This window comes from Coregonus lavaretus (assembly GCF_964263955.1).
Source record: "Coregonus lavaretus genome assembly, chromosome: 21".
NCBI lineage: Eukaryota > Metazoa > Chordata > Actinopteri > Salmoniformes > Salmonidae > Coregonus > Coregonus lavaretus.
In genome coordinates this window covers 1,460,705-1,482,599 of record NC_140008.1, presented here as the reverse complement: position 1 = coordinate 1,482,599, position 21,895 = coordinate 1,460,705, and the positions used below count along the sequence as shown (strand labels likewise).

At 41.9% G+C, this 21,895-nt stretch overlaps 1 protein-coding gene and 2 long non-coding RNA genes across 12 annotated transcripts in view; 1 reads left to right on the top strand and 2 right to left on the bottom strand.

Annotated features, from left to right (window-relative positions):
* Positions 1-21,895, top strand: part of arih1 (ariadne ubiquitin-conjugating enzyme E2 binding protein homolog 1) — a 44,496-nt gene that overhangs the window by 16,012 nt on the left and 6,589 nt on the right. Inside the window, exons 3-10 of the mRNA XM_084186015.1 lie at positions 53-197; positions 8,170-8,262; positions 8,573-8,628; positions 13,735-13,801; positions 13,991-14,097; positions 16,607-16,649; positions 17,270-17,341; positions 17,973-18,103. Coding sequence (XP_084042141.1) covers positions 53-197; positions 8,170-8,262; positions 8,573-8,628; positions 13,735-13,801; positions 13,991-14,097; positions 16,607-16,649; positions 17,270-17,341; positions 17,973-18,103 — 714 coding nt within the window. The remainder of the gene's footprint in view (positions 1-52; positions 198-8,169; positions 8,263-8,572; positions 8,629-13,734; positions 13,802-13,990; positions 14,098-16,606; positions 16,650-17,269; positions 17,342-17,972; positions 18,104-21,895) is intronic.
* Positions 9,361-11,683, bottom strand: LOC311148982. 4 transcript variants are annotated; one of them, XR_014614981.1, is made up of 5 exons: positions 11,628-11,683; positions 10,743-11,337; positions 10,523-10,667; positions 9,823-10,342; positions 9,361-9,754 (listed from the first exon to the last, which is right to left on the bottom strand). It is a non-coding gene; the product is annotated as an uncharacterized lncRNA (long non-coding RNA). The 4 variants fall into 4 exon arrangements; XR_014614983.1 differs by lacking the exon at positions 11,628-11,683 and having other exon boundaries at positions 9,361-9,644; positions 9,680-9,754; positions 10,743-11,370; XR_014614982.1 differs by lacking the exon at positions 11,628-11,683 and having other exon boundaries at positions 10,743-11,370.
* Positions 19,762-21,895, bottom strand: part of LOC311148981 — a 2,624-nt gene continuing 490 nt past the window's right edge. Inside the window, exons 1-3 of one of the 7 annotated variants that reach the window (XR_014614974.1) lie at positions 20,799-21,895; positions 20,015-20,746; positions 19,762-19,806 (exon numbers count right to left, since the gene is read on the bottom strand). The exon at positions 20,799-21,895 is cut by the window's right edge and continues 490 nt beyond it. This is a non-coding gene — a long non-coding RNA (uncharacterized lncRNA). The other 6 variants (XR_014614975.1, XR_014614976.1, XR_014614977.1 and 3 more) reach the window with 6 other exon arrangements.

Sequence of the window (21,895 nt, the reverse complement as noted above, 5' to 3'; positions counted from 1 at the left end):
TCTAGTGCCCTCGCTCACGCTCTCCATCCTGTTCCCTCTCTTCTTTCTGCAGGTATTTCGATGGGAACGTGGATAAGCTGTTCTCAGAGTGCCATGTCATCAACCCCTGTAAGAAGTCCAGGACACGACTGATGAGCACCAGATCCTCAGCTCAGGACCTGCCATGTCAGATCTGCTATCTGAACTACCCAAACTCAGTCAGTATTACCAGCCTATATACTATCTGAACTACCCAAACTCAGTCAGTATTACCAGCCTATATACTATCTGAACTACCCAAACTCAGTCAGTATTACCAGCCTATATACTATCTGAACTACCCAAACTCAGTCAGTATTACCAGCCTATATACTATCTGAACTACCCAAACTCAGTCAGTATTACCAGCCTATATACTATCTGAACTACCCAAACTCAGTCAGTATTACCAGCCTATATACTATCTGAACTACCCAAACTCAGTCAGTCATATATTACCAGCCTATATACTATCTGAACTACCCAAACTCAGTCAGTCATATATTACCAGCCTATATACTATCTGAACTACCCAAACTCAGTCAGTCATATATTACCAGCCTATATACTATCTGAACTACCCAAACTCAGTCAGTCATATATTACCAGCCTATATACTATCTGAACTACCCAAACTCAGTCAGTATTACCAGCCTATATACTATCTGAACTACCCAAACTCAGTCAGTCATATATTACCAGCCAATATACTATCTGAACTACCCAAACTCAGTCAGTATTACCAGCCTATATACTATCTGAACTACCCAAACTCAGTCAGTATTACCAGCCTATATACTATCTGAACTACCCAAACTCAGTCAGTATTACCAGCCTATATACTATCTGAACTACCCAAACTCAGTCAGTCATATATTACCAGCCTATATACTATCTGAACTACCCAAACTCAGTCAGTCATATATTACCAGCCTATATACTATCTGAACTACCCAAACTCAGTCAGTCATATATTACCAGCCTATATACTATCTGAACTACCCAAACTCAGTCAGTATTACCAGCCTATATACTATCTGAACTACCCAAACTCAGTCAGTCATATATTACCAGCCAATATACTATCTGAACTACCCAAACTCAGTCAGTATTACCAGCCTATATACTATCTGAACTACCCAAACTCAGTCAGTCATATATTACCAGCCTATATACTATCTGAACTACCCAAACTCAGTCAGTCATATATTACCAGCCTATATACTATCTGAACTACCCAAACTCAGTCAGTATTACCAGCCTATATACTATCTGAACTACCCAAACTCAGTCAGTCATATATTACCAGCCTATATACTATCTGAACTACCCAAACTCAGTCAGTCATATATTACCAGCCTATATACTATCTGAACTACCCAAACTCAGTCAGTCATATATTACCAGCCTATATACTATCTGAACTACCCAAACTCAGTCAGTCATATATTACCAGCCTATATACTATCTGAACTACCCAAACTCAGTCAGTATTACCAGCCTATATACTATCTGAACTACCCAAACTCAGTCAGTATTACCAGCCTATATACTATCTGAACTACCCAAACTCAGTCAGTCATATATTACCAGCCTATATACTATCTGAACTACCCAAACTCAGTCAGTATTACCAGCCTATATACTATCTGAACTACCCAAACTCAGTCAGTATTACCAGCCTATATACTATCTGAACTACCCAAACTCAGTCAGTCATATATTACCAGCCTATATACTATCTGAACTACCCAAACTCAGTCAGTCATATATTACCAGCCTATATACTATCTGAACTACCCAAACTCAGTCAGTCATATATTACCAGCCTATATACTATCTGAACTACCCAAACTCAGTCAGTCATATATTACCAGCCTATATACTATCTGAACTACCCAAACTCAGTCAGTCATATATTACCAGCCTATATGCTATCTGAACTACCCAAACTCAGTCAGTCATATATTACCAGCCTATATACTATCTGAACTACCCAAACTCAGTCAGTATTACCAGCCTATATACTATCTGAACTACCCAAACTCAGTCAGTATTACCAGCCTATATACTATCTGAACTACCCAAACTCAGTCCGTATTACCAGCCTATATACTATCTGGACTACCCAAACTCAGTCAGTCATATATTACCAGCCTATATACTATCTGAACTACCCAAACTCAGTCAGTCATATATTACCAGCCTATATACTATCTGAACTACCCAAACTCAGTCAGTATTACCAGCCTATATACTATCTGAACTACCCAAACTCAGTCAGTCATATATTACCAGCCTATATACTATCTGAACTACCCAAACTCAGTCAGTATTACCAGCCTATATACTATCTGAACTACCCAAACTCAGTCAGTATTACCAGCCTATATACTATCTGAACTACCCAAACTCAGTCAGTCATATATTACCAGCCTATATACTATCTGAACTACCCAAACTCAGTCAGTCATATATTACCAGCCTATATACTATCTGAACTACCCAAACTCAGTCAGTCATATATTACCAGCCTATATACTATCTGAACTACCCAAACTCAGTCAGTATTACCAGCCTATATACTATCTGAACTACCCAAACTCAGTCAGTCATATATTACCAGCCTATATACTATCTGAACTACCCAAACTCAGTCAGTATTACCAGCCTATATACTATCTGAACTACCCAAACTCAGTCAGTATTACCAGCCTATATACTATCTGAACTACCCAAACTCAGTCAGTATTACCAGCCTATATACTATCTGAACTACCCAAACTCAGTCAGTCATATATTACCAGCCTATATACTATCTGAACTACCCAAACTCAGTCAGTCATATATTACCAGCCTATATACTATCTGAACTACCCAAACTCAGTCAGTCATATATTACCAGCCTATATACTATCTGAACTACCCAAACTCAGTCAGTCATATATTACCAGCCTTTATACTATCTGAACTACCCAAACTCAGTCAGTCATATATTACCAGCCTATATACTATCTGAACTACCCAAACTCAGTCAGTATTACCAGCCTATATACTATCTGAACTACCCAAACTCAGTCAGTCATATATTACCAGCCTATATACTATCTGAACTACCCAAACTCAGTCAGTCATATATTACCAGCCTATATACTATCTGAACTACCCAAACTCAGTCAGTATTACCAGCCTATATACTATCTGAACTACCCAAACTCAGTCAGTATTACCAGCCTATATACTATCTGAACTACCCAAACTCAGTCAGTATTACCAGCCTATATACTATCTGAACTACCCAAACTCAGTCAGTATTACCAGCCTATATACTATCTGAACTACCCAAACTCAGTCAGTATTACCAGCCTATATACTATCTGAACTACCCAAACTCAGTCAGTATTACCAGCCTATATACTATCTGAACTACCCAAACTCAGTCAGTATTACCAGCCTATATACTATCTGAACTACCCAAACTCAGTCAGTATTACCAGCCTATATACTATCTGAACTACCCAAACTCAGTCAGTATTACCAGCCTATATACTATCTGAACTACCCAAACTCAGTCAGTATTACCAGCCTATATACTATCTGGACTACCCAAACTCAGTCAGTCATATATTACCAGCCTATATACTATCTGAACTACCCAAACTCAGTCAGTCATATATTACCAGCCTATATACTATCTGAACTACCCAAACTCAGTCAGTATTACCAGCCTATATACTATCTGAACTACCCAAACTCAGTCAGTCATATATTACCAGCCTATATACTATCTGAACTACCCAAACTCAGTCAGTATTACCAGCCTATATACTATCTGAACTACCCAAACTCAGTCAGTCATATATTACCAGCCTATATACTAACTGAACTACCCAAACTCAGTCAGTCATATATTACCAGCCTATATACTATCTGAACTACCCAAACTCAGTCAGTATTACCAGCCTATATACTATCTGAACTACCCAAACTCAGTCAGTATTACCAGCCTATATACTATCTGAACTACCCAAACTCAGTCAGTATTACCAGCCTATATACTATCTGAACTACCCAAACTCAGTCAGTATTACCAGCCTATATACTATCTGAACTACCCAAACTCAGTCAGTATTACCAGCCTATATACTATCTGAACTACCCAAACTCAGTCAGTCATATATTACCAGCCTATATACTATCTGAACTACCCAAACTCAGTCAGTATTACCAGCCTATATACTATCTGAACTACCCAAACTCAGTCAGTCATATATTACCAGCCTATATACTAACTGAACTACCCAAACTCAGTCAGTCATATATTACCAGCCTATATACTATCTGAACTACCCAAACTCAGTCAGTCATATATTACCAGCCTATATACTATCTGAACTACCCAAACTCAGTCAGTCATATATTACCAGCCTATATACTATCTGAACTACCCAAACTCAGTCAGTATTACCAGCCTATATACTATCTGAACTACCCAAACTCAGTCAGTCATATATTACCAGCCTATATACTATCTGGACTACCCAAACTCAGTCAGTATTACCAGCCTATATACTATCTGAACTACCCAAACTCAGTCAGTATTACCAGCCTATATACTATCTGAACTACCCAAACTCAGTCAGTCATATATTACCAGCCTATATACTATCTGAACTACCCAAACTCAGTCAGTCATATATTACCAGCCTATATACTATCTGAACTACCCAAACTCAGTCAGTATTACCAGCCTATATACTATCTGAACTACCCAAACTCAGTCAGTCATATATTACCAGCCTATATACTAACTGAACTACCCAAACTCAGTCAGTATTACCAGCCTATATACTATCTGAACTACCCAAACTCAGTCAGTATTACCAGCCTATATACTATCTGAACTACCCAAACTCAGTCATATATTACCAGCCTATATACTATCTGAACTACCCAAACTCAGTCAGTCATATATTACCAGCCTATATACTATCTGAACTACCCAAACTCAGTCAGTCATATATTACCAGCCTATATACTATCTGGACTACCCAAACTCAGTCAGTATTACCAGCCTATATACTATCTGAACTACCCAAACTCAGTCAGTCATATATTACCAGCCTATATACTATCTGAACTACCCAAACTCAGTCAGTATTACCAGCCTATATACTATCTGAACTACCCAAACTCAGTCAGTATTACCAGCCTATATACTATCTGAACTACCCAAACTCAGTCAGTCATATATTACCAGCCTATATACTATCTGAACTACCCAAACTCAGTCAGTATTACCAGCCTATATACTATCTGAACTACCCAAACTCAGTCAGTCATATATTACCAGCCTATATACTATCTGAACTACCCAAACTCAGTCAGTCATATATTACCAGCCTATATACTATCTGAACTACCCAAACTCAGTCAGTATTACCAGCCTATATACTATCTGAACTACCCAAACTCAGTCAGTATTACCAGCCTATATACTATCTGAACTACCCAAACTCAGTCAGTATTACCAGCCTATATACTATCTGAACTACCCAAACTCAGTCAGTCATATATTACCAGCCTATATACTATCTGAACTACCCAAACTCAGTCAGTCATATATTACCAGCCTATATACTATCTGAACTACCCAAACTCAGTCAGTCATATATTACCAGCCTATATACTAACTGAACTACCCAAACTCAGTCAGTATTACCAGCCTATATACTATCTGAACTACCCAAACTCAGTCAGTCATATATTACCAGCCTATATACTAACTGAACTACCCAAACTCAGTCAGTATTACCAGCCTATATACTATCTGAACTACCCAAACTCAGTCAGTCATATATTACCAGCCTATATACTAACTGAACTACCCAAACTCAGTCAGTATTACCAGCCTATATACTATCTGAACTACCCAAACTCAGTCAGTCATATATTACCAGCCTATATACTAACTGAACTACCCAAACTCAGTCAGTCATATATTACCAGCCTATATACTATCTGAACTACCCAAACTCAGTCAGTATTACCAGCCTATATACTATCTGAACTACCCAAACTCAGTCAGTATTACCAGCCTATATACTATCTGAACTACCCAAACTCAGTCAGTATTACCAGCCTATATACTATCTGAACTACCCAAACTCAGTCAGTCATATATTACCAGCCTATATACTATCTGAACTACCCAAACTCAGTCAGTATTACCAGCCTATATACTATCTGAACTACCCAAACTCAGTCAGTCATATATTACCAGCCTATATACTATCTGAACTACCCAAACTCAGTCAGTATTACCAGCCTATATACTATCTGAACTACCCAAACTCAGTCAGTCATATATTACCAGCCTATATACTAACTGAACTACCCAAACTCAGTCAGTCATATATTACCAGCCTATATACTAACTGAACTACCCAAACTCAGTCAGTCATATATTACCAGCCTATATACTAACTGAACTACCCAAACTCAGTCAGTCATATATTACCAGCCTATATACTAACTGAACTACCCAAACTCAGTCAGTCATATATTACCAGCCTATATACTATCTGAACTACCCAAACTCAGTCAGTCATATATTACCAGCCTATATACTATCTGAACTACCCAAACTCAGTCAGTCATATATTACCAGCCTATATACTATCTGGACTACCCAAACTCAGTCAGTCATATATTACCAGCCTATATACTAACTGAACTACCCTAACTTATAATTTCCTCTGGATAAGAGCGTCTGCTAAAGGTCAAAATGTATTGGGCTCGCTGTGCGACGGTTCCATACAATGGATCAAAAACATTAACACACACGTGTTTAGTGTTTAACATTTGAGTGTTCTGTTTCTCAGGTAGGTTGTGGGTTCAATTCCTTCAGGGATCACTCTCTGTGCTAATTTGATGTGTCGTGACATGCATTACAGCACTGTAGATCTTAGATCTCCAGGAAAGGTTTCTAATGATCGTTATATTACACAGCTTATAGAGCTAAGGACCGATCAGTTCTTCAGACTAGAAGGAGTTTATAGAACAGCCATCTGGTCTCCTGAGGCAAGACACAGGCCCGCAGTCCAAATGGCACCCTATTCCCTATATAGTACGCTACTACCAGTGGACCCTGATCAAAAGTAGTATACTACATGTGGAATAGGGTGCCATTTGAGACGCTGTCCTAGACTTTTTTTTTTATATGGGAAGAGATAATTGTTGTGTTGATGTATTGCAGGGTCAGGGGTCAGCTGCATCATGTGACGTAAGTCTGTGTTGACGTAGGGTCAGGGGTCAGCTGAATCATGTGACGTAAGTCTGATTTATTGCAGGGTCAGGGGTCAGCTTAATCATGTGACATAAGTCTGTGTTGACGTAGGGTCAGAGGTCAGCTGAATCATGTGACGTAAGTCTGATTTATTGCAGGGTCAGGGGTCAGCTGCATCATGTGACGTAAGTCTGATTTATTGCAGGGTCAGGGGTCAGCTGCATCATGTGACGTAAGTCTGATTTATTGCAGGGTCAGCTGCATCATGTGACGTAAGTCTGATTTATTGCAGGGTCAGGGGTCAGCTGCATCATGTGACGTAAGTCTGATTTATTGCAGGGTCAGGGGTCAGCTGTAAGTCCAGCACAGTGGTTTTTATTTAGGTAATGCTCTGCGTTATTTAACCTTGACTGATTCAGGGTAGTCTCTCAGTGAGACCAATGTCTCTTACCAGGGAGCCTTGATTCACAAAATACACATTCCGTAAGGAGTTATTGACACCATCTCCGTGTTCTGAGACTTGGTTAGGTGACTGTCCCTCATACTTGGATTAAGAGACAGGCTAGTCCCTGTGTTGTGTTGCCTGTATAGTGCACTCCTTTTTGACCAGAGCCCTATTGGACGCAGATAAAGCTGTGACAAACATTGGATACCTGAGGCTCAGCTGTTTTGGTGTGGTGGTGTCTGAAATCAAAAGGAAGGATTGCCCATCTCTGATTGGATACCTGAGGCTCAGCTGTTTTGGGGTGGTGGTGTCTGAAATCAAAAGGAAGGATTGCCCATCTCTGATTGGATACCTGAGGCTCAGCTGTTTTGGTGTGGTGGTGTCTGAAATCTAAAAGAATGTGTCTTGTTTTCCACAGTATTTCACTGGCCTGGAGTGTGGACACAAGTTCTGCATGCAGTGCTGGGGAGATTACCTGACGACCAAAATCATGGAGGAGGGGATGGGACAGGTACTGATGCATCCTACATTATCATCCTCTATAATAATCATTCTACATTATCATTCTACGTCAGGGTTCTTCAATTCCGATCCTGGAGGGCCGAAACACTTCAGTTTTTTATTTCTACCTGGTAGTTATTTGCACTCACCTGGTGTCCCAGGTCTGAATTAGCCCCTGATTAGAAGGAGAGGATGAAAAACAGAGGTGTTTCGGCCCTCCAGGACCGGAATTGAAGAACCCTGCTCTACATTATCATATGGAAAGTGACGGATTACACATTGTTTAGTCACCATCTATTTAACTATTGTCTTCTTTTCAGACCATCTCCTGTCCTGCCCATAGTTGTGATATCTTAGTGGATGACAACACAGTCATGTGAGTATTCTGATGGTTGTATCCACTGAGCGTACCAGATGTTAGGAATACCTTCCTAATATTGAGTTGCACCACCTTTTCGCCCTCAGAACAGCCTCAATTTGTCGGGTCAGGACCTCTACAAGGTGTCGAAAGCGTTCCACAGGGATGCTGGCCCATGTTGACTCCAATGCTTCCCACAGTTGTGTCAAGTTGACTGGATGTCGTTTGGGTGATGGACCATTCTTGATACACATGGGGAAACTGTTGAGCGTGAAAAACCCAGCAGCGTTGCATTTCTTGACACAAACCGGTACACCTGGCACCGACTACCAAACCCTGTTCAAAGGCACTTTTAAATATTTTGTGTTGCCAATTCACGCTCTGAATGGCACACATACACAATTCATGTCTCAATTGTCTCAATGCTTAAAAATCCTTATTTAACCTGTCTCCTCCCTTTCATCTACACTGATTTAACAAGTGACATCAATAATCAAACCTAATGTCTGTAGACTATTGACTGTTAATCTGTAGCTTCCAGTCTTGACCCAGTAGGAAGCTCTAAGGCTAACTTACAGTAATAGTCTTAACCTACCCTACATCCTGATCTCACTACAGTAATAGTCTTAACCTACCCTACATCCTGATCTCACTACAGTAATAGTCTTAACCTACCCTACATCCTGATCTCACTACAGTAATAGTCTTAACCTACCCTACATCCTGATCTCACTACAGTAATAATCTTAACCTACATCCTGATCTCACTACAGTAATAGTCTTAACCTACATCCTGATCTCACTACAGTAATAGTCTTACCCTACATCCTGATCTCACTACAGTAAGTCTTACCCTACATCCTGATCTCACTACAGTAATAGTCTTAACCTACATCCTGATCTCACTACAGTAGAAGTCTTAACCTACATCCTGATCTCACTACAGTAATAGTCTTAACCTACATCCTGATCTCACTACAGTAATAGTCTTAACCTACCCTACATCCTGATCTCACTACAGTAATAGTCTTAACCTACATCCTGATCTCACTACAGTAATAGTCTTAACCTACCCTACATCCTGATCTCACTACAGTAGTAGTCTTAACCTACATCCTGATCTCACTACAGTAATAGTCTTAACCTACATCCTGATCTCACTACAGTAATAGTCTTAACCTACATCCTGATCTCACTACAGTAAGTCTTAACCTACGCTACATCCTGATCTCACTACAGTAATAGTCTTAACCTACATCCTGATCTCACTACAGTAATAGTCTTAACCTACATCCTGATCTCACTACAGTAATAGTCTTACCCTACATCCTGATCTCACTACAGTAATAGTCTTAACCTATGCTACATCCTGATCTCACTACAGTAATAGTCTTAACCTACATCCTGATCTCACTACAGTAATAGTCTTAACCTACATCCTGATCTCACTACAGTAATAGTCTTAACCTACATCCTGATCTCACTACAGTAATAGTCTTAACCTACCCTACATCCTGATCTCACTACAGTAATAGTCTTAACCTACCCTACATCCTGATCTCACTACAGTAATAGTCTTAACCTACATCCTGATCTCACTACAGTAATAGTCTTAACCTACATCCTGATCTCACGACAGTAATAGTCTTAACCTACCCTACATCCTGATCTCACTACAGTAATAGTCTTAACCTACCCTACATCCTGATCTCACTACAGTAATAGTCTTAACCTACATCCTGATCTCACTACAGTAATAGTCTTAACCTACATCCTGATCTCACTACAGTAATAGTCTTAAACTACATCCTGATCTCACTACAGTAATAGTCTTAACCTACATCCTGATCTCACTACAGTAATAGTCTTAACCTAGCCTACATCCTGATCTCACTACAGTAATAGTCTTAACCTACCCTACATCCTGATCTCACTACAGTAATAGTCTTAACCTACATCCTGATCTCACTACAGTAATAGTCTTAACCTACATCCTGATCTCACTACAGTAATAGTCTTAACCTACATCCTGATCTCACTACAGTAATAGTCTTAACCTACATCCTGATCGCACTACAGTAATAGTCTTACCCTACCCTACATCCTGATCTCACTACAGTAATAGTCTTAACCTACTCTACATCCTGATCTCACTACAGTAATAGTCTTAACCTACCCTACATCCTGATCTCACTACAGTAATAGTCTTAACCTACCCTACATCCTGATCTCACTACAGTAATAGTCTTAACCTACATCCTGATCTCACTACCGTAATAGTCTTAATCTACATCCTGATCTCACTACAGTAGAAGTCTTAACCTACATCCTGATCTCACTACAGTAATAGTCTTAACCTATGCTACATCCTGATCTCACTACAGTAATAGTCTTAACCTACATCCTGATCTCACTACAGTAATAGTCTTAACCTACATCCTGATCTCACTACAGTAATAGTCTTAACCTACATCCTGATCTCACTACAGTAATAGTCTTAACCTACCCTACATCCTGATCTCACTACAGTAATAGTCTTAACCTACCCTACATCCTGATCTCACTACAGTAATAGTCTTAACCTACATCCTGATCTCACTACAGTAATAGTCTTAACCTACATCCTGATCTCACTACAGTAATAGTCTTAACCTACATCCTGATCTCACTACAGTAATAGTCTTAACCTACCCTACATCCTGATCTCACTACAGTAATAGTCTTAACCTACATCCTGATCTCACTACAGTAATAGTCTTAACCTACATCCTGATCTCACTACAGTAATAGTCTTAACCTACATCCTGATCTCACTACAGTAATAGTCTTAACCTACATCCTGATCTCACTACAGTAATAGTCTTAACCTACATCCTGATCTCACTACAGTAATAGTCTTACCCTACCCTACATCCTGATCTCACTACAGTAATAGTCTTAACCTACTCTACATCCTGATCTCACTACAGTAATAGTCTTAACCTACATCCTGATCTCACTACAGTAATAGTCTTAACCTACCCTACATCCTGATCTCACTACAGTAATAGTCTTAACCTACCCTACATCCTGATCTCACTACAGTAAGTCTTACCCTACATCCTGATCTCACTACAGTAATAGTCTTAACCTACATCCTGATCTCACTACAGTAGAAGTCTTAACCTACATCCTGATCTCACTACAGTAATAGTCTTACTCTACATCCTGATCTCACTACAGTAATAGTCTTAACCTACCCTACATCCTGATCTCACTACAGTAATAGTCTTAACCTACCCTACATCCTGATCTCACTACAGTAGTAGTCTTAACCTACCCTACATCCTGATCTCACTACAGTAATAGTCTTAACCTACATCCTGATCTCACTACAGTAATAGTCTTAACCTACGCTACATCCTGATCTCACTACAGTAGTAGTCTTACCCTACATCCTGATCTCACTACAGTAAGTCTTAACCTACGCTACATCCTGATCTCACTACAGTAATAGTCTTAACCTACCCTACATCCTGATCTCACTACAGTAATAGTCTTAACCTACCCTACATCCTGATCTCACTACAGTAATAGTCTTAACCTACATCCTGATCTCACTACAGTAGAAGTCTTAACCTACATCCTGATCTCACTACCGTAATAGTCTTAATCTACATCCTGATCTCACTACAGTAGAAGTCTTAACCTACATCCTGATCTCACTACAGTAATAGTCTTAACCTACATCCTGATCTCTCTACAGTAATAGTCTTAACCTACCCTACATCCTGATCTCACTACAGTAATAGTCTTACCCTACATCCTGATCTCACTACAGTAATAGTCTTAACCTACATCCTGATCTCACTACAGTAATAGTCTTAACCTACCCTACATCCTGATCTCACTACAGTAATAGTCTTAACCTACATCCTGATCTCACTGCAGTAATAGTCTTAACCTACCCTACATCCTGATCTCACTACAGTAATAGTCTTACCCTACATCCTGATCTCACTACAGTAATAGTCTTAACCTACATCCTGATCTCACTACAGTTATAGTCTTAACCTACATCCTGATCTCACTACAGTAAGTCTTACCCTACATCCTGATCTCACTACAGTAATAGTCTTTCCCTACCCTACATCCTGATCTCACTACAGTAATAGTCTTAACCTACCCTACATCCTGATCTCACTACAGTAATAGTCTTAACCTACCCTACATCCTGATCTCACTACAGTAATAGTCTTAACCTACATCCTGATCTCACTACAGTAATAGTCTTAACCTACATCCTGATCTCACTACAGTAATAGTCTTAACCTACATCCTGATCTCACTACAGTAATAGTCTTAACCTACATCCTGATCTCACTACAGTAATAGTCTTAACCTACATCTTGATCTCACTACAGTAGAAGTCTTAACCTACATCCTGATCTCACTGCAGTAATAGTCTTAACCTACATCCTGATCTCACTACAGTAGAAGTCTTAACCTACATCCTGATCTCACTACAGTAATAGTCTTAACCTACATCCTGATCTCACTACAGTAAGGCTTACCCTACATCCTGATCTCACTACAGTAATAGTCTTAACCTACATCCTGATCTCACTACAGTAATAGTCTTAACCTACATCCTGATCTCACTACAGTAATAGTCTTAACCTACATCCTGATCTCACTACAGTAATAGTCTTAACCTACCCTACATCCTGATCTCACTACAGTAATAGTCTTACCCTACATCCTGATCTCACTAAAGTAGAAGTCTTAACCTACATCCTGATCTCACTACAGTAGTAGTCTTAACCTACATCCTGATCTCACTACAGTAATAGTCTTAACCTACGCTACGTGCTGATCTCGATACAGGACGTTGTTAACTAAGTGTTGACAGTCAGGTTACAGCAGGCCTCAACACCCATACAACGTTCATGTAGCCATTTACCTAACTACCTAGATGTAGTTGTTCCTCCATTAGTGAGGCCGACTCAATCCATTTCTGCAGCGTTTAACAGCATTATAGCAAAAGCCCCATATTGGTAGTAGATGTATGTTCTTCAGGAAAAGCTTATTTTGTCATGACATCATGGATTGTAATAACAGTGTGTTTTGTAATTCCCACTCAAGGCGCCTGATAACCGACTCCAAAGTGAAGCTCAAGTACCAACATTTAATTACCAATAGTTTTGTAGAGGTAAGCTTGTTTTACCTTCTACGTTATTTATGTGTTCATAGTGGAAAAATAAGAAAATTCAATGTGCATTAGACTAGTCTACACCACTATTACATTCAATGTGTGCACCTGCATTGAATTTATTGCATTAATTTGAATATTTGAATAAGATTGGATAACAGGATATGTCTAACTGTCCTAATCTCCCAGTGTAATAGACTGTTGAAGTGGTGTCCTGCACCAGACTGCCATCACGTTGTCAAAGTCCACTACCCCGATGCCAAGCCTGTCAGGTGCAAGTGTGGTCGACAGTTCTGGTAAGACAACTCTCCTAAATGATCTGCCTTGGCCTCTCTTGACTATCAAATGACATAATACAGTGTACTCCTTAAAGCCCCACTGCCAGTGTCTTCAGATGTCTTAAGGCACACCTTCAGAACAACAATGTGTCAAGACCCAGGAGATGGCTGGGTTAGGGTTAGTCAAGCTCAAGACACAGGAGATGGCTGGGTTAGGGTTAGTCAAGCTCAAGACCCAGGAGATGGCTGGGTTAGGGTTAGTCAAGCTCAAGACCCAGGAGATGGCTGGGTTAGGGTTAGTCAAGGTCAAGACCCAGGAGATGGCTGGGTTAGGGTTAGTCAAGCTCAAGACCCAGGAGATGGCTGGGTTAGGGTTAGTCAAGCTCAAGACACAGGAGATGGCTGGGTTAGGGTTAGTCAAGCTCAAGACACAGGAGATGGCTGGGTTAGGGTTAGTCAAGCTCAAGACACAGGAGATGGCTGGGTTAGGGTTAGTCAAGCTCAAGACCCAGGAGATGGCTGGGTTAGGGTTAGTCAAGCTCAAGACACAGGAGATGGCTGGGTTAGGGTTAGTCAAGCTCAAGACACAGGAGATGGCTGGGTTAGGGTTAGTCAAGCTCAAGACACAGGAGATGGCTGGGTTAGGGTTACTCGACATGTCTCAAGACACGGGATATGGCTGGGTTATTCAAGACATGTCTCAATTCACAGGATATGGCTGGGTTAGTCCAATACACAGGATATGGCTGGGTTATGGTTAGTCCAAGACACAGGATATGGCTGGGTTATTCAAGACATGTCTCAATTCACAGGATATGGCTGTGTTAGGGTTAGTCCAAGACACGGGATATGGCTGGTTTAGCCAAGACACGGGATATGGCTGGATTAGCCAAGACACGGGATATGGCTGGATTAGCCAAGACATGTCTCAAGACACGGGATATGGCTGGGTTAGGGTTAGTCCAAGACACGGGATATGGCTGGGTTAGGGTTAGTCCAAGACACGGGATATGGCTGGGTTAGTCCAAGACACGGGATATGGCTGGGTTAGTGCAAGACACGGGATATGGCTGGGTTAGGGTTAGTCCAAGACACGGGATATGGCTGGGTTAGGGTTAGTCCAAGACACGGGATATGGCAGGATATGGCTGGGTTAGGGTTAGTCCAAGACACGGGATATGGCTGGGTTAGGGTTAGTCCAAGACACGGGATATGGCTGGGTTAGGGTTAGTCCAAGACACGGGATATGGCTGGGTTAGGGTTAGTCCAAGACACGGGATATGGCTGGGTTAGGGTTAGTCCAAGACACGGGATATGGCTGGGTTAGGGTTAGTCCAAGACACGGGATATGGCTGGGTTAGGGTTAGTCCAAGACACGGGATATGGCTGGGTTAGGGTTAGTCCAAGACACAGGATATGGCTGGGTTAGGGTTAGTACAAGACACGGGATATGGCTGGGTTAGGGTTAGTACAAGACACGGGATATGGCTGGGTTAGGGTTAGTACAAGACACGGGATATGGCTGGGTTAGTCCAAGACACGGGATATGGCTGGGTTAGGGTTAGTACAAGACACGGGATATGGCTGGGTTAGGGTTAGTCCAAGACACGGGATATGGCTGGGTTAGGGTTAGTCCAAGACACGGGATATGGCTGGGTTAGGGTTAGTCCAAGACACGGGATATGGCAGGATATGTCGGAACCCAAAAGGAGTGTGTATGAGAGCCAGGCAGCCTTGTGGTTTCCTCCCCTCCCCATGGAGTCCCGTGTAGCTCAGTTGGTAGAGCATGGCGCTTGCAACGCCAGGGTTGTGGGTTCGTTTCCCACGGGGGGCCAGTATGATAATGTATGCACTCACTAACTGTAAGTCGCTCTGGATAAGAGCGTCTGCTAAATGACTAAAATGTAAAATGAGTAGCTGCTACCCACCAGTCACAACAGGCTCCTCTGGGATCATAGCTTCCTGTTGGCAACCTTTGACCTAATCCCTGCAACTAGAACACGAGAGAGAATGAACAATATATACATTTACATTTACATTTTAGTAATTTAGCAGACGCTCTTATCCAGAGCGACTTACAGGAGCAATTAGGGTTAAGTGCCTTGCTCAAGGGCACATTAGCGTCATTTAGCAGACGCTCTTAGCCAGAGCGACTCACAAATTGGTGCGTTCACCCTATAGCCAGTGGGATAACCACTTTACAATTGGGGGGGGGTAGAAGGATTCCTTTATCCTATCCCAGGTATTCCTTAAAGAGGTGGGGTTTCAAATGTCTCCGGAAGGTGGTGAGTGACTCCGCTGTCCTGGCGTCGTGAGGGAGCTTGTTCCACCATTGGGGTGCCAGAGCAGCGAACAGTTTTGACTGGGCTGAGCGGGAACTATGCTTCCGCAGAGGAAGGGGAGCCAGCAGGCCAGAGGTGGATGAACGCAATGCCCTCGTTTGGGTGTAGGGACTGATCAGAGCCTGAAGGTACAGAGGTGCCGTTCCCCTCAATATACACTAATGGGACGTGTTTTGTCATTCTAGCTTCAACTGTGGGGAGAACTGGCACGATCCTGTCAAGTGTAAGGTATGTGCAGAAGACATGAAATAGGGCTAGGTTCTGTCCTCCGACAGGACTTCATATTAGGACACATGTACAAAACATTAGGAACACCTTGCTAATATGGAGTTGCACCACTCCACTTTTGCCCTCAGAACAGCCTCAATTCGTCGGGGCATGGGCTCTATTCAAGGTGTCGTAAGCGTTCCAAAAGGATGGTATTGTGTCAAGTTGGCTGGATGTCCTTTGGGTGATGATACACACGGGAAACTGTTGCGCGTGAAAAACCCAGCAGTGTTGCAGTTCTTGACACACTCAAACCGGTGTGCCTGGCACCTACTACCATACCCTATTCATGGCTACTTAAATATTTTGTCTTGCCCATTCACCCTCTGAATGGCACACATCCACAATCCATGTCTCAATTGTCTCAAGGCTTAAAAATCCTTATTTAACCCGTCTCCTCCCCTTCATCTACACTGATTTGAAGTGGATGTAACAGGTGGCATCAATAAGGGATCATAGCTTTCACCTGGATTCACCTGGTCAGTCTGTCATGGAAAGAGCAGGTGTTCCTAATGTTTTGTACACGGTGTATGTGTGTCTTGCTGGATGACTATCACCTCTGTTGCTCTACTGTCCTACAGTGGCTGAGAAAGTGGATTAAAAAGTGTGACGATGACAGTGAAACATCCAACTGGATCGCAGCTAATACCAAGGTATGGTTATAACGCTAGATAACAATGCATAATACCAAGGTATGGTTATAACGCTACATAACCTAATACCAAGGTATGGTTATAACGCTACATAACCTAATACCAAGGTATGGTTATAACGCTACATAACCTAATACCAAGGTATGGTTATAACGCTACATAACCTAATACCAAGGTATGGTTATAAAGCTACATAACCTAATACCAAGGTATGGTTATAACGCTACATAACCTAATACCAAGGTATGGTTATAACGCTACATAACCTAATACCAAGGTATGGTTATAAAGCTACATAACCTAATACCAAGGTATGGTTACAACGCTACATAACACCTAATACCAATATATGGTACCAGTCCAGATCTATAGAACTCTCTACATAACAAACATCATGGTCTGTATTTATAAAAGCGTCTCAGACTAGGAATACTGATCCAAGATAATTTTAGCCTTTTTAGATTATAGTGAATTGACAGGGGGGACCTGGTCCTGGATCAACAGTCCTACTCTGAGACGCTGTATGAATACGGGCCCAGGTCAATGTGATCTAGATCGAGGTTTTCATACCTTGGTATTGGCTGCGCTCCACTAGGGGGGTTCACTGTCCTCGTCACACTTTTTTCCACAGGAGTGTCCAAAGTGTCATGTGACCATTGAGAAGGACGGCGGCTGCAACCACATGGTGTGTCGGAACCAGAGCTGTAAAGCTGAGTTCTGTTGGGTCTGCCTTGGGCCCTGGGAGCCACACGGCTCTGCATGGTGAGTCTGGAGAAGCATACACATTCACCCTAACAGATCACCGTGTACCTACTTCCTGGTCCTCTGTAGCTCAGTTGGTAGAGTACGGCGAGACCACCCATACATTGCACGCATGACTGTAAGTCACTTTGGATAAAAGCATCTGCTAAATGGCGTACTGTATATACATTAGGTACACCCATCTAGTACCGGGTCGGACCCCCCTTTGCCTCCAGAACAGCCAGAATTCTTCGGGGCATTCTACAAGGTGTCGGAAACGTTCCACAGGGATGTTGATCCATGCTGACGCGATGGCAGCACGCAGTTGCTGCAGATTGGACGGCGGTACATTCATGCTGCCAACAGCCCGTTCCATCTCATCCCAAAGATGCTCTATTGGGGTGAGGTCTGGGGACTGAGCAGGCCACTCAAGTAAACTGAACTCGCTGTCATGTCCCAGATGTTATTTTTCCACTAAATAGTGTTGGTGATCGCGTACCCTTTTGGAGATGCTTCTTCTTGTTTTTAGCTGATAGGAGTTGTGTGGCCGTCTGCTGCAATAGCCAATCCGTGACAAGGGATCAACGAGGTGTGCGTTCCAAAATGCCGTTTTGCACACACCTGTTGTACTGCACCATTATTTGCCTGTTTGTGGCCCGCCTGTTAGCTTGCATGATTTTTGCCATTCTCCTTCGACCTCTTTCATCCACGAGGTGTTTTCTCCCACGGGACTGCCGCTGACTGGATGTTTTTTTTGTTTGTCGCACCATTCTCAATAAACCCTAGACACTGTCGTGCGTGAAAAGCCCAGGAAGGCGTTTCTGAAAGTCTTGATCCGGCGCGTCTGGTACCAACGATCAAACCACGCTCAAAGCCGCTTAGGTCACTCGTTTTGCCCATTCTGACGTTCAATCGAACAGTAACATGCCTCGATGCCTGTCTGCCTGCTTTATATAGCAAGCCACGTGACTCACTGTCTTTAGGAGCGAACCATTTTTGTGAATGGGTAAACTAATAAACTGTCCGGTGAGTGTATGTATTATACGCCTCAGCTCCTGATATCTAAAGCAGACGTAATGATGTCCTGCAGTATTATACACCTACTTCCTGATATCTAAAGCAGCCGTAATGGTGTCCTGCAGTATTATACACCTACTTCCTGATATCTAAAGCAGACGTAATGATGTCCTGCAGTATTATACACCTACTTCCTGATATCTAAAGCAGCCGTAATGGTGTCCTGCAGTATTATACACCTACTTCCTGATATCTAAAGCAGCCGTCATGGTGTCCTGCAGTATTATACACCTACTTCCTGATATCTAAAGCAGCCGTAATGGTGTCCTGCAGTATTATACACCTACTTCCTGATATCTAAAGCAGCCGTAATGGTGTCCTGCAGTATTATACACCTACTTCCTGATATCTAAAGCAGCCGTAATGGTGTCCTGCAGTATTATACACCTACTTCCTGATATCTAAAGCAGCCGTAATGGTGTCCTGCAGTATTATACACCTACCTCCTGATATCTAAAGCAGCCGTAATGATGTCCTGCAGTATTATACACCTACTTCCTGATATCTAAAGCAGCCGTAATGGTGTCCTGCAGTATTATACACCTACTTCCTGATATCTAAAGCAGCCGTCATGGTGTCCTGCAGTATTATACACCTACTTCCTGATATCTAAAGCAGCCGTCATGGTGTCCTGCAGTATTATACACCTACTTCCTGATATCTAAAGCAGCCGTAATGGTGTCCTGCAGTATTATACACCTACTTCCTGATATCTAAAGCAGCCGTAATGGTGTCCTGCAGTATTATACACCTACTTCCTGATATCTAAAGCAGCCGTAATGGTGTCCTGCAGTATTATACACCTACTTCCTGATATCTAAAGCAGCCGTAATGATGTCCTGCAGTATTATACACCTACCTCCTGATATCTAAAGCAGCCGTAATGATGTCCTGCAGTATTATACACCTACCTCCTGATATCTAAAGCAGCCGTAATGATGTCCTGCAGTATTATACACCTACCTCCTGATATCTAAAGCAGCCGTAATGGTGTCCTGCAGTATTATACACCTACCTCCTGATATCTAAAGCAGCCGTAATGATGTCCTGCAGTATTATACACCTACTTCCTGATATCTAAAGCAGCCGTAATGGTGTCCTGCAGTATTATACACCTACCTCCTGATATCTAAAGCAGACGTAATGATGTCCTGCAGTATTAAACACCTACCTCCTGATATCTAAAGCAGACGTAATGATGTCCTGCAGTATTATACACCTACCTCCTGATATCTAAAGCAGCCGTAATGGTGTCCTGCAGTATTATACACCTACCTCCTGATATCTAAAGCAGCCGTAATGGTGTCCTGCAGTATTATACACCTACCTCCTGATATCTAAAGCAGCCGTAATGATGTCCTGCAGTATTATACACCTACCTCCTGATATCTAAAGCAGCCGTAATGATGTCCTGCAGTATTATACACCTACCTCCTGATATCTAAAGCAGCCGTAATTATGTCCTGCAGTATTATACACCTACCTCCTGATATCTAAAGCAGCCGTAATGATGTCCTGCAGTATTATACACCTACTTCCTGATATCTAAAGCAGCCGTAATGGTGTCCTGCAGTATTATACACCTACCTCCTGATATCTAAACCAGACGTAATGGTGTCCTGCAGTATTATACACCTACCTCCTGATATCTAAAGCAGCCGTAATGATGTCCTGCAGTATTATACACCTACCTCCTGATATCTAAAGCAGCCGTAATGATGTCCTGCAGTATTATACACCTACCTCCTGATATCTAAAGCAGCCGTAATGGTGTCCTGCAGTATTATACACCTACCTCCTGATATCTAAAGCAGCCGTAATGATGTCCTGCAGTGTTATACACCTACCTCCTGATATCTAAAGCAGCCGTAATGGTGTCCTGCAGTATTATACACCTACCTCCTGATATCTAAAGCAGCCGTAATGATGTCCTGCAGTATTATACACCTACCTCCTGATATCTAAAGCAGCCGTAATGGTGTCCTGCAGTATTATACACCTACCTCCTGATATCTAAAGCAGCCGTAATGGTGTCCTGCAGTATTATACACCTACCTCCTGATATCTAAAGCAGCCGTAATGGTGTCCTGCAGTATTATACACCTACCTCCTGATAACTAAAGCAGCCGTAATTATGTCCTGCAGTATTATACACCTACCTCCTGATATCTAAAGCAGCCGTAATGATGTCCTGCAGTATTATACACCTACCTCCTGATAACTAAAGCAGCCGTAATGGTGTCCTGCAGTATTATACACCTACCTCCTGATATCTAAAGCAGCCGTAATGATGTCCTGCAGTATTATACACCTACCTCCTGATATCTAAAGCAGCCGTAATGATGTCCTGCAGTATTATACACCTACCTCCTGATATCTAAAGCAGCCGTAATGGTGTCCTGCAGTATTATACACCTACCTCCTGATATCTAAAGCAGCCGTAATGGTGTCCTGCAGTATTATACACCTACCTCCTGATATCTAAAGCAGCCGTAATGATGTCCTGCAGTATTATACACCTACCTCCTGATATCTAAAGCAGCCGTAATGATGTCCTGCAGTATTATACACCTACCTCCTGATATCTAAAGCAGCCGTAATGATGTCCTGCAGTGTTATACACCTACCTCCTGATATCTAAAGCAGCCGTAATGGTGTCCTGCAGTATTATACACCTACCTCCTGATATCTAAAGCAGCCGTAATGGTGTCCTGCAGTATTATACACCTACCTCCT